Here is a 12,630-nt window from a genome sequence, read left to right as displayed (position 1 = left end):
AGAAAGTAATTGTTCGTGCGTATTAAAATTCTTACAATAGGCAGTAAAACTATTCACACTCCCTTATAAATTATAAATATGTAAATGTTAATAAAAGCGGTGTATATATTCTCCCACATGTATATTTGATAAACTATTTATGAAACTACATCTATTCTGAATTTATCTGTTTCAAATATGCAAATGTAAGGCAAGATATAAAAACGAATAAAACAAGAACATGTAAAAAGTAACATTAATAAAATGTCCATTAACGATGAACATGACGTAAAATATAGATACACGCAATATGAATGGAATATATAACACTCCATTTGTGCTAATAATACTCAGAATTTATGCTTTCTCGGTAACGTCAGGTATTGACACTAAAATGGTAACAGGGTTACGTACCCTATGAACGTGGGACAGAAAAAAGCATTGGATGATAAGTCTATTCTATACCTAGTCGGTGGTTATATCGTATAAAGTGAAGGAATAATGAATAAATTAATGATTATAAATTATAATCTACATGTCACCTAGCAAATCATTCTTTTAGAGTTTCTTGTTTTTTCTACTGATTTTTACAAACATGAATAGTAATGTAACCCATCGTAAAATCATATTGAATACGTTTTTCTGTTTAAAGATCAAGATAAAAAAAAACAAAGCAATTGACTCAAGATAAAAAAAAAACAAAGCAATTGACTCAAGATAAAAAAATCGCAATCACGGTCGTGAATGAAGCTAAATCATGACCGTGATCGTGATTCGGCGATCACTGTGATAAATCACCGTTAGTGATTTTGCACGCCATCTCTACTACGCAATAATCCAATAATTGAAACCCCCCAAAATTGTTACCGTTATCTTAAAGACAATACATTTCAGATTCAAGTAATAATTATATAGTATTTCATTTCTAAATTCTCTGACCACATCCCCGCGTTCCTTATTACCAATCCTGTTTCTTGTGTCCAAAATCTCCAAATTCTCGCGCAACAGCCCTGCCATTTGTATCACAGAACATTCTAGGCAGCAGGCACTGCTTGGAAACTGCAGTTTGTGTCACTGAGTAACGTATCTTCGCGCCTTCCTCATGGTTTGTTGCCTTTGTTGTATTGATTCGCGGTATTTACTGAAGATTTGAATATGTACGGTAAAAACCGGTAAATGCGTTGGGTCTGGAAATTTGTATTTTGCACTGTTTAACTTATTGTATTTATAATATAAAATGGCTAAACATCATCCTGATTTAATTTTCTGCAGAAAACAACCAGGTGTTGGTAGGTGTGAAATTTATATTAAGGTTAGATTACATTTATATTTTTATATAATTAATTATGTTTGTGTATGATAAATGTATAACCTACTTCATTTCCATTTTCGTTTCAATACGTGACAGTAGAATAGTTTATTGTATTATAAGGATAAAAGTTTATATGTATTAATATTTAACCCTAAAACGACACTAGCGTTGCCGGTGACCTCTAAAGTTTAATTTTGTCTACAGGTGTATAGATAAACGTTAGAAAATTGAGCTTTTGTTTTCCCTACTAATCTGTGCCACTTTTTATGAAATAACAATGAAAAGATGGTTTTGTGTATATTTTTATTAGTTCTATAAGGACGGGATTCATAGACGCTGCTTATTCTTAAGCATATTTCTAAGACTTGGAATTGCCGGTGACTCCACGGTGTATTTTACTTAATAAAATTATATCTTAGCTGAAACATTTAAAGCAAATGATGGAATACTTTCTAAAAATTTGTGGATGGTTATTTTAAAATAATTGTACAATTTTAAAATGTAAAAATGTTTCTTTTTTAATATATTGGAATGATAAAGTTTTTTGAACATTTATAAAAATATTTTTTGTTGTACAAGGTGATTCACCTAACTCTGACATCTAAATTACTTATGAATTGCCTGTTATATTAAAAAAATGTTTCAAAGAAAAGTTGTATGGTATCAAGTTGGACATATAAAATAATTAGTTTGTTGCAATTTTGCTTTCTATTGAAATATGAACTTCACCTTGAAATGTTTAATTATAATGTGCAAAATTTAACCATGCTATTGGAGAGACTATTGAACGCTGAATGAAAAATTATTAGGGAAGATATAAATTATACTTTCTATACATTAAAAATTGTATATAGTGATTGACATAGCCATAAAAGCATTATAAAAAGACCATATTGAACAACGATCCTTTTTAGCATATAGTTTAAAATAACTATTATATTTTAATTTTCTTTCCTAAAATGCAAAGAAAATGCTATATTCATCTTTTCTTAAGATATACAAAGAAGAATAAGAAAATATTACTGTTGGAAAAAGGAAGAGTGTCATTTTAGGGTTAAGCTATGTATCTTAGAAACTTTTTTACAAATCTTTTCATACTTAATTTCTTAGTAAAATTCTATCGATGTATAGTATGAATAAGAAGGAAACGTAATAACATGAATAAAGAAACAGTGATATTATAGTATACAAATAATATAGATCACAGTATACTATTATATGTAACTGTGTTAGAATTATATAATGAGAGTAGACTGGATTTTGTATATTTAAATGTATCATACATAAATATGCAAAGTATAATGAAATAGAGTCTAATGTATTTTAATATAGTTTTTAATTTTATATTTTGTCTGATAAAATCTTGAATACAAGAAATAAAGTCTTCCCTAATGTTTATTTCTTTTAATTAGTTTAAAAACTTATGCATTTCCATAAATAATCATTGTTTAATAATATTTGAAAGTTTATGAGTATCATATCAGTTGTTTATAGTTATAACTTGACTTTTGTGATATTTTTATGGTACAAAAATAATTGTATTTGAATGTATTTAAATAAAATTTGAATTTTTTATTTTAGCAATTGGAAGATTATGTGAAAAATGTGATGGCAAATGTGTCATATGTGATTCTTATGTGAGACCATGTACTCTCGTTAGAATTTGCGATGAATGCAATTATGGATCTTATCAAGGCCGATGTGTGATCTGTGGTGGACCTGGTGTTTCCGATGCCTATTATTGCAAGGAATGTACAATTCAAGAAAAAGATGTAAGTTTCTTTAGATAGATAATATTATTTTTTCATTAATTTGAAATATGCCTTCTATTACATACGTAGTATATGTATATGTGTCATATATATAAGTACAGTAGACTCTAACTATATTGCCACTGAACTTAGTATGGAGGGGGCTCTAAACTCATTCCCATTTTACCCATTTAACATGGCAATATAGTTAGAGTCTATTGTACATATTTGGTCTGCATACAGTGGTAGACATATAATTACAAACATTCTCTGTAGATGTGTTTCTATTGTTGGTGATGTTATTCCAGAAGGACACAAGTTAATTTTCACTATGATTTTTTTTAGTCATGTACAAGGTAAACAAAAGTAGAGAGAACACATTGAATTGAAATAATTTTTTGTATAGTTCAAATTCAAAAAAATTAAAAGCTTAATATTTGCTTCTAAAATTAAATTAATTTCTCATGTTTTCAAAATGATGACCTTCCGTAGTTATGACATGTCGTAAACGTAGCTTGAAATTTTCAATAACAAATAAAAACAAATAAATAATAATAAATAATAGTAACTAATTGCCAATTTCAAAAATGTATTGTCTAAAAGGAAGCATTGTATAACGCGTTGAGCCACCGTGGCTGCGTGAGAGCGTGCCGCTGTATCGGTGCTCTCCGTCGTACGCATGGCCCGGTGGCTTGTATGCGTGACGCTTCGTCACAAGTATAACAACATTTATATGATTTAGTGTTAACGTTTGAAGGATAGTCATACCAACATTGGCTGTAATAATTTGCAACTTATTTCTTTTCAGAGAGACGGTTGTCCGAAAATTGTAAATCTTGGAAGCTCGAAGACGGATCTGTTTTATGAGAGAAAGAAATATGGATTCAAGAGAAGATAAAAGCCGGTAGTAACTATCATTCATTTGTATAATAATACAATTTTTTATAAGTTCCGAATAAATTCTGGTGACGAATGTGTGTCATTTGACATCGTGACTTTAAGCGCTTGAGAGAACTCAAAACATCCTTCACCTACAAAAAAACTGTGACAGCTAAGTAATAGCCCTCTCCATACTAAAAAATTTCTGTGAATACACTTTTCTCATATCTCTAAAAATAACGGAGATAATTAACATAAACGTAAAGTGCGTATATCCAGCCCACCCTATATGCAACTGCGTCCCACAACCGTGGGGAAAGCACTCTGGTAACTGGTCCCCGATTCCTGCACCGTTCCTGAAAATTTAGCCATCTACAGCCCCGACTCGTGTAAAGATGCTTATGAACTAGAATCGGTTAGTTGTGTATGAGATATGCACTTCTACCTAGTTATATGGTATTGAGACGTCACACTATTTAGTTGAATCACGTCGATGCAGATAATAGATAACGCCGAGGCCTGCCTCGAACCAGCAGTTTCAGGAATTGGTGGGGATAGGCGTGGCCATATACGCGGACATCAGTGCACGTAAAATTTGAATTGTATTTCTGTTAAACTCAATTCTAATTGTTTATTTTAATAAATTGTGGATTATTGTAGTACAATTAGATTTGTAATAAAATTGCCACTCCAGCAAGAATCCATTTCTCTGCTTTCTCTTTTGTTTTCAAATTGAAGGTCCATACGTAAGTGGGGCCTCGAGAACGAGTTTTGTACACAGGACATTCATACATATTTCGTAGATCTTGCTTATCTTGTGTAATTGCACGAATATACATTACTGGCATCAATGGATACAACTCTTTGAACCTAGACTCCATGATGCACCCTGTTTGGGTGTCCCATCTTGCGCCATCCATATATAATCCATTTATGTATGCACCTTCTCTCGGTGCTGCCCTGTAATTTTATTAAGAAAGCAGGAATCATTATTTAATATTAAAAAGAAGTGTTTCTAAATACACAGAACAGATAATAGTTATTCTTTATTTCTAGCCGTAGATGAATGTTTAATATTTAATTGTAAATAAAAGTTAAATTAATATACCAACTTAGAAAAGTCTATACTCAGGTACTCTAGTAAGAAAAAACATAACTAATGTAATATTTTTCTGGAATTCTACTTCAAGTCAAAGAATATATACTTCCATTAATTATAAGATCATTATCTCTAATTCAAAGTTATATGCCTTGACTATATTGTACGATTGTTTGTTGTGTTGACCCTTTCAAGAGTGTTCTGCCATGCGCGTTCCACGGGTATGGACCCGTACGTGTTCGTGCTGGCAATAAGTAGAAACGGAATGAAATGAACAGACGCAGCAGCCGAGTCCTATTCAATTGCGTACACAGCAGGTTTTCAAACTTATTTTTTCTCGAAAACAAAGCTTCTTATGAAAAAATTTTATTCTACATTTTCGATTCAGTTTTTCATGTAGAATCACTCTTTGCTCGCTTGTACCATCACTTACCGGACACCCTGTACATTAATTGTAAGTAATTTGAATAAAAAAAGCTTGTAATAATTACGTGATTTCTTCCTTATATTTTCTCATAACTTCGCAATATAAACACATCTTGTCCAATGGCCATTCATTCTTTCGTGCAGTTTGTTGCATAATTGCAGTCAAAAATGATTGCGGATTGAAGAAGCCACCTAACCATACTGATGCAGGTAACTGAAAATGTATCATATATTCATTTTAAGTTATTCATTTATTTTATCAATTTTCTTATCTTACTTTCTTTGCAAAATTAACAAACTCGCGTTTTAATGAAATGAATATGGATGCTACGTGAAAAACAAATAAATATTACAAATTAACGTATTTAAATTATTTCAATATTTGTTCAAATCTTTCAAACTGACTCAATAATTTCTGTGTCCATATTCTAATTTACATGTGCTCGAAGTGTTAATTTTTTATCAAAACTTACGCTAAAATCTGCAGTCCAATTGGACAATTCATTAATCCTATTCAACACGTCAGCAAACCAACTATTTAATCCTAATTCTGAGGGATACGCTCTTTTAGTCCAAGATGGTGGAATGGCATCCATCATTATGTAATTTTGCAAATCTTCCATTTCAGCGTTAATTGTTAATTCACCCTGTCAGGAAATAAGTTTCATTTCATTTTATTATTGTAACGTATTTACGTTGCACAGTCAACATTCAACTCAATTATTTAGTTACTGTCATTATTTTGTAAAACAATTTTCAAGGTAACAGTTTCTTTTTTGTAACAATGCACGGATTTTTAATTACTTTCAATCCCAACTCTAATTCTCGAAGGGATCTTCTGAGTTCTTCGCATAGAAGGTTCATTCGTTCGCATTCTTGCAAAGCAACCGTAACGTAGGGTGTGCGATCTTCAACCTAGAATTTTTTAATACACATTTGTCTAAACATAATGAACTTCTAATGATATACTAGAAACGGTGACAAATTTTGGGTGCTTTTCCTAGTTAAATGTTAATTTGCGTAATTTACGCTTATTTCAACATATGCATTCATTGCAAAGTTGGGCAGAATTTTATTCGAATAATACACAGTGAAAAGCAGCAGTATCTAAGGGTGTCGTTCTGAGCTTCAAACAGTTAATGAGATTAAATAATTGTTCGACAAATATCGATTCATTCATAAAGAAGTATTATTTTATTATACAAATTGAAATTTCCACGTTTAAACAACTAAAAATAACGAAATCCCTTTTTTAACCTTTATTCGTTATTCGAATAAAGGTTAATCGAAACTTTTTATCTAGATAATTAGTTTGCCCATCTCCGATTCATTGTAACGAGAGTAAGTGTTGTTACTATTTACTATTAATACAAGATTTAACCCCCTCCCCCTTCCCTGCTTCAAAACGGACCTTGTGTATTACTATGTAATTACACTGTCCAACAAATTTAAACTTCTTTTCTGATCTACTTTATCTATGGGGAGATGTTTATAGAATTTCTCGTCCAGATCACAAATCCGGAAGCAGAATTTCTCCATCAGGAAACTCTCCTCTATCTTTCAAGGTTAAATTGAACTTTCTAGCGTTTTTACTTTTCACGTACTGCGTCATTTGTGCCCAAAATCAGGTGTTTTTACAAAAGCTCATGTTTTTCAAAAGCTAAGGTTGATGGAGAAATACTGCTTCCGGATTCGTGATCTGGACGAAAAATTCTATAAGGATCTCCCAATGGACATTGTAGATCAAAAATTGCGTTGGACAGTGTTATTTGCAAGATTATGCAGTATAAAGAGTCTAGAAACCTTGCCCTGAAGTTCTGCGATATTAAATTCTTCCGGTAATTTATCTAGTAAGTCTTCTAAAATTCCTTTCATTTTATCTTCTTTCAACATGTCTCCTCCTGCTGCATTGCTTGCTGTCTGCGTCAGCATTTCCAGCAACGTTTTAAATAAATTCTCAGCGGTTGATGTCAAAAATCCTAATCGATGCATTATTTTTAGAAGGCCAGTTTATGAAACTATCCACAGAAATTATATGTATAACTATGCTTAAAGTATTTAAAAGTATTGATTCATTACCAATTTCGGCATTAGGATGAAGACCATAAAGAACTGGACTTTCACTAGGCAAAAAATCATCTACATATTGATGGTATGTTACGTAATCACTATTAGGTGGTACCAAAAATTCAGGAGCTAGGTATAATTCACCTAAGTGTAGAAGAACAAATAACGTTCAGTGACATTAAATTATTTTGTACATTCTTTTCTGAGCTGTATTAATGTATTACAAATACAGAGTACATAAATACGAAGAATAGCTCTGGTAGCTATTTCGAAATTGTTATTTACCATCAACTAATTCTGATTTCAAGTACACCATTAAATATGTTCTACATAATCTTCTGTCCCAATCGTCAGTTATGTGGCCTCCGTACATAATTTCCCCAAATAAATAACGGAGATCCTCCCATGGTACTTTGATACTGTTCTCCAAATAATTAAACAACACAGACACGCTGATCGTCAAGTCACCGAAATTGAATGGATAGCTCTAGTGGCAATAAAGGGTACTCATTTAAAGAAATTAAGATCATTATTATTATAATACTAACGAAGAACGTATTCTAAGACATAAAATAACTAATTTACTAAACAATAAGTAATTTTCTTGTTTAAGTATTACCTAAATACTAATTAGTATTTAATAAGGAAAACAATTAATAAACAATGTTTAATATGTTGAATTTTTCTTTATATGGGATAGCTCGGAAATTCATAACATCTGTGGAGGTAGAATTTCGGTTCATAGTTTTCAATTTTAGAAATCGAATAAACTTTTCATAATCATCATACCAGTTACATAAAATATATAAATACTAAACCCGCACACTGCATCTTTTTGGTATCTAGTAAACAAGTTTTTTTTCATAAAAACAAGTACCAATAGTCATTTTAAGACTATTTAAATAATTTTTAATAATTTTGTTATAAACAATGTGTTTGCTCACGATAAATAAGAAACAAGTAGTCACAGTAATACCGTTTTTCTAATCTTTGGATGTCATTTAAAAAAGTTTCGTACTGCTGATCGGCAAGAAATGTTGCGCATATTATCACTAAAGAGATAAAGTTGGCATCTACTGCATGTGTAGTAGGTAAATGCAGTTAGCGAGTTAAATCCTTTTCCTAAAAATCTTTTCAATATAATTTCGGATAAGTATTTTGTTTCTAAAGTTTCTTCTCGATACAAAATATTTCAGCATTTAGTACTGTTACGCTGTATTTTCACCAGCGTAACGCGACGTTCCAAAATAAATAGTTATCAATCATTTTAATTAATTTTATATTTCAAAATTCAAACTGTTGTATCTCCGAAAACTATTGAGAATAATAAACATATTCATCTAAACTTCTTTTTTTTACAATGACCCATACTATCGTCTCCGAAAGTATTTCCCTTTCTTCCTGACTCACTTAGTATATATATGTAGCTAACTGACTAACGAAAATAATTAGAATAATTCCATTACGTGATTTAAACTGCATAATTGTATGAACTATTATTAGGATGTATACCCTGTTCCATCCCTGTGCTCCGAATTTTCTGCGTTCCGCGAGGACAGCATGATAATAACAGAGTGCAAATAGTATGGCTTTGAATTCGGTCTCCTTGCTGCAGGATTCAAGAGTCTCTTGACTGAAATTGTCCAGTGCTTTGTGAATATTTGCTTGGATTCCTGATGGTGGTTCGTTTGTAATTTTTATAGCAGATTCAAGGATACCCTACGTATAATAAAATATTTAAAATTTATAAAAAAAGGCATAATTTATTTTTCAATTTATATTTATAAATAACCACTATCGTTTCGCTTATATGAAATTTGCAAACGTAGAAATATTTCGGTTCTCATTACTGGCGATTGTAAATTTACTGACTTCTTCAATTACCGGCAATTGGGTAAAATGTTTCGGTAAATGTTTCTAGAACATCCGAAATTTAAGTGTCACGAACATCGCGGAGGCGCCGTAGCCGAATCATTTGTTAAGTAGTTTGTATTCCGACGTGTACCGAATTTTCGGACGAGAATTGTTATCGGATTTGTTATCGTTGGCCACCTGTTGTAAGCGTTGCCGTCAAGGGTAGACGCGTGGCGTTAATAAACGTCTAAATTAACGCAGAACGATTTCGATTAATTCGCGAACTGCCTCCTGCCGTGAAGAGACTCTTCCCATCCGACTTGCGAACCTCGACCCTGGTGCGTGCTAGCCGGCAATCGCCACTCTCTCGTAGTCTCCACTCTGCGTAAATTTCGCGGAGACCGAGAGAGGGGCTTTGTTCGCGGCGGACCACAGTCACAATGCTGTCCAGGGCCCGAAAGTTAAATTCCGCGTAACAATAGATTAAATTAAAATTAAATATTAATAATCATTTAATTTTTTTCAACGAAAAATACATTTTGCTGGCATTTAGTAAATGTCAAATTTCACTCATTTTCCGTTTGTAGAATAATTATATTTTTTCGAGAAAATCGTTAAATCACCTATTTTTTCTGAAAATACAACTCAAGAAATTTCGATTGCTGTGCTGTTACACCTTCGTAACTTGTATGAAACTAAAACCTTGAAAAAAAATTAATTTCTCCTAACTTTTCAAACATTTGTGTTCTTTATTTTTTTAATATCTTTGATACTCACATATTCATGATATTCTAACTGACATAGTCTTTTTCTTTGAGTCTTGGAGAATCGGTATAAATAAAGAACGTTTAAAATGATGCATGTCACTCGAAGATTAAGCGATTGAAGACGTACTGGTATGCTATACGCGGTGTGACAAGAACGCGACTCTGAGGTACTGTGACAAGTGCGGGTTAAACAAGTTTTCTGTAATTGTTAAAACTTCCGACGCAAATCCATGGTATTTGCTATTGGTTCAGTACGCATTTCTTAATTACCTGTGGTATTATTGATTCTCGAGGATCTGGACTAGGTTCGGCACTAATAAACAATCGATAATCCTCGTGAGGACTTTCTGATAATTGTTCCATTCTCTTTTCTAGTATAGGCAGCCATTTCTTCACTAAATGAACATTTTGCAAAATCACCCAGTGTCCTTCATTCGCTGAAATAATCATTGCCTCTTCGGCAATTGGTTCTTGGCCTTGACCCAAGGATACATTATGGAAATTCCTTCCTTCGAAAGTGAAATTCAATTGCTTGCCGAGCTTCTCTACATCCTAAAGTTTTATTACTTCTGTTATTATGTCCATAAAATGTAACGCTATTACTTTGTCTTATTATTTCACGAATAATAGACAATAAACTGCACTTATAAATAATTATGTTTTTTCTTCATAACGTAATACTAATGTTTCTTTCCTTTTTCCACTTCCACAGACAATTAAGTTGTGTAAAAGCTTTGATTATTCAATAGAAAAGTTACCAGAATTTGTCAGTTACATGACCAAAAATTTGTTAACCCTCCGAGGACGGACCGCTAAATTAACGCATCTCAACTTTAACTCTGACACTGTATGCATGTCGCTCTCGCAAACGCCTGACTCCGGCATCGTCCTTGGACGGTTAAAAGATTATAAAAGGTATTTAACTTACCTTTAGGGGATCAACACCCGGGGAGAGAATAAAAAATACAGGCGTAATTGAACTAGTTTCCTCAAAGGATTTATGAAAAGGGGGAGATCTAGATTCCACAAATTTCGAACCCAGTTTTTCTTCCACGAAGCATCTATAAAATTCAATAAAACTTCCATTTACTCTCCGAACAAGTTACAGTATTTCATCAATTACTGTCAATAATATAGGCCCGCGTCGTGACTTGCATCGATAAGGAGAAATGTTTAGACCCTTCTGAATTAGTTTTTGGCCCGAAACCGAAGCCAAGAAAGAGTTTTGGAACTTTCAATGGGTATTTCTTATAGATTTTTATGAGCTGAATAGGAATCTGCAAACTGCTTTTTCACAGAATGCACAGTTTTGTTCAACAGTGTAATTACATACCCTGTGAACAAATGGCTCGCAGATTGGCAGCAGATATTGTCAAAATCGGTCTACTAATTCATAGCCATCTGTTTCGGCATTTGGCTTGGATTTTGTAGGCAGAACCTGCTTGACAGAATCATAAAGCAGGAGAGAGGATTCTGTAGGTGTTAGGATGTGCCGCCAATTTGCGCATACATTGTTTATAGCAGATCCTGCACCAAATCTGTGGCTATTCTTGTATAAAAGCTTATAACAAGCATTGGACAAAATCTGGCTATGCAGGTTTGGTTAACTAGGTACTGGGTACATATGTATACGTGGAATATCAGTTTTATGTTATAGTTAAGTAATTGACCGTAACGTCATTTCATATACGTAACTTCTGTCTAAATATAGAACTAATTTGACCAATTTTCTTAGAACTATTTAAAGCGACAAATTTTCATGTCCATTTGCCAGTGTTTCATTCGATATTATAATGAATAAGTTTGATGAAATGACGGATGTCAATTTTTACAAATTTTCTTATACTGTGTAAAACGTATGAAGATAAATAATGAACTGAAAATTATCAGACCTAAGTGCGTAAGTCATTCGATCCAATCTAAGACATCTCATAATGCACAACCGTTGTAAGGCAGTTTTATTTTTCCAGTCTTGAGGGAAATTTTCACGTTCTGGTGTTTCTGATTCCACGAATTTTTTCCATCTTTTCGCAGCGCCTTCTATATCCTTTTCTAAATTACGGAAATCGTCCATTTGGCTTAAATACTTAATTCCACCCCAACCAACGTTTGAGAGGAAGTCAACGGGACTGTTTAACTCGGGTATGTATGGAAATCGCAAGAGAAAATCGAGCTCAGACTGCGTTATTTCGTTTGTCTGCATGAAAATCTGAAAAAATTAAATCACAAAATAGAATGGAATTTCAATTAAAACGTTCACATCCGTATCAGATCAAACTGTAATCCTTACACACGTTCTGCTGATTTGTTAAATTTGTTATCTACACAGTTTTAAAAAATAACTTATGCAAAACCTAAATTTTGAAAGATAAGATTTTTTAATGGTACGCTCGACGCCCCTCGGCTCGGAATAAACGCACTGCCGAAAAGTATTCATGTTTCCAGTGGGTATCAAATAGGTACCGATACTCACGTGTAGGTATCAAACAAGTATCG

At 32.7% G+C, this 12,630-nt stretch overlaps 2 protein-coding genes across 2 annotated transcripts in view; one reads left to right on the top strand and one right to left on the bottom strand.

Annotated features, from left to right (window-relative positions):
- Nucleotides 1-1,193: 1,193 nt before the first annotated feature.
- On the top strand, nt 1,194-4,043 carry LOC107189734 (PHD finger-like domain-containing protein 5A). Its single transcript, XM_015578341.1, has 3 exons — nt 1,194-1,268; nt 2,873-3,063; nt 3,851-4,043. The coding sequence occupies exons 1-3, from the start codon at nt 1,217-1,219 to the stop codon at nt 3,938-3,940; spliced, it is 333 nt and encodes a 110-aa protein (XP_015433827.1). The 5' UTR covers nt 1,194-1,216; the 3' UTR covers nt 3,941-4,043.
- A 132-nt stretch (nt 4,044-4,175) lies between these two features.
- Nucleotides 4,176-12,630, bottom strand: part of LOC107189679 (dynein beta chain, ciliary-like) — a 59,718-nt gene continuing 51,263 nt past the window's right edge. Inside the window, exons 57-67 of the mRNA XM_015578262.1 lie at nt 12,027-12,343; nt 11,063-11,195; nt 10,405-10,686; nt 9,026-9,232; nt 7,799-8,000; nt 7,526-7,657; nt 7,250-7,425; nt 6,251-6,361; nt 5,920-6,093; nt 5,512-5,660; nt 4,176-4,881 (exon numbers count right to left, since the gene is read on the bottom strand). Of these exons, the coding sequence (XP_015433748.1) occupies nt 4,587-4,881; nt 5,512-5,660; nt 5,920-6,093; nt 6,251-6,361; nt 7,250-7,425; nt 7,526-7,657; nt 7,799-8,000; nt 9,026-9,232; nt 10,405-10,686; nt 11,063-11,195; nt 12,027-12,343 (2,178 nt within the window). The 3' untranslated portion in view covers nt 4,176-4,586. The remainder of the gene's footprint in view (nt 4,882-5,511; nt 5,661-5,919; nt 6,094-6,250; nt 6,362-7,249; nt 7,426-7,525; nt 7,658-7,798; nt 8,001-9,025; nt 9,233-10,404; nt 10,687-11,062; nt 11,196-12,026; nt 12,344-12,630) is intronic.

This window comes from Dufourea novaeangliae, unplaced genomic scaffold (assembly GCF_001272555.1).
Source record: "Dufourea novaeangliae isolate 0120121106 unplaced genomic scaffold, ASM127255v1 scaffold162, whole genome shotgun sequence".
NCBI lineage: Eukaryota > Metazoa > Arthropoda > Insecta > Hymenoptera > Halictidae > Dufourea > Dufourea novaeangliae.
This window is presented reverse-complemented; position numbering and strand designations above follow the sequence as displayed.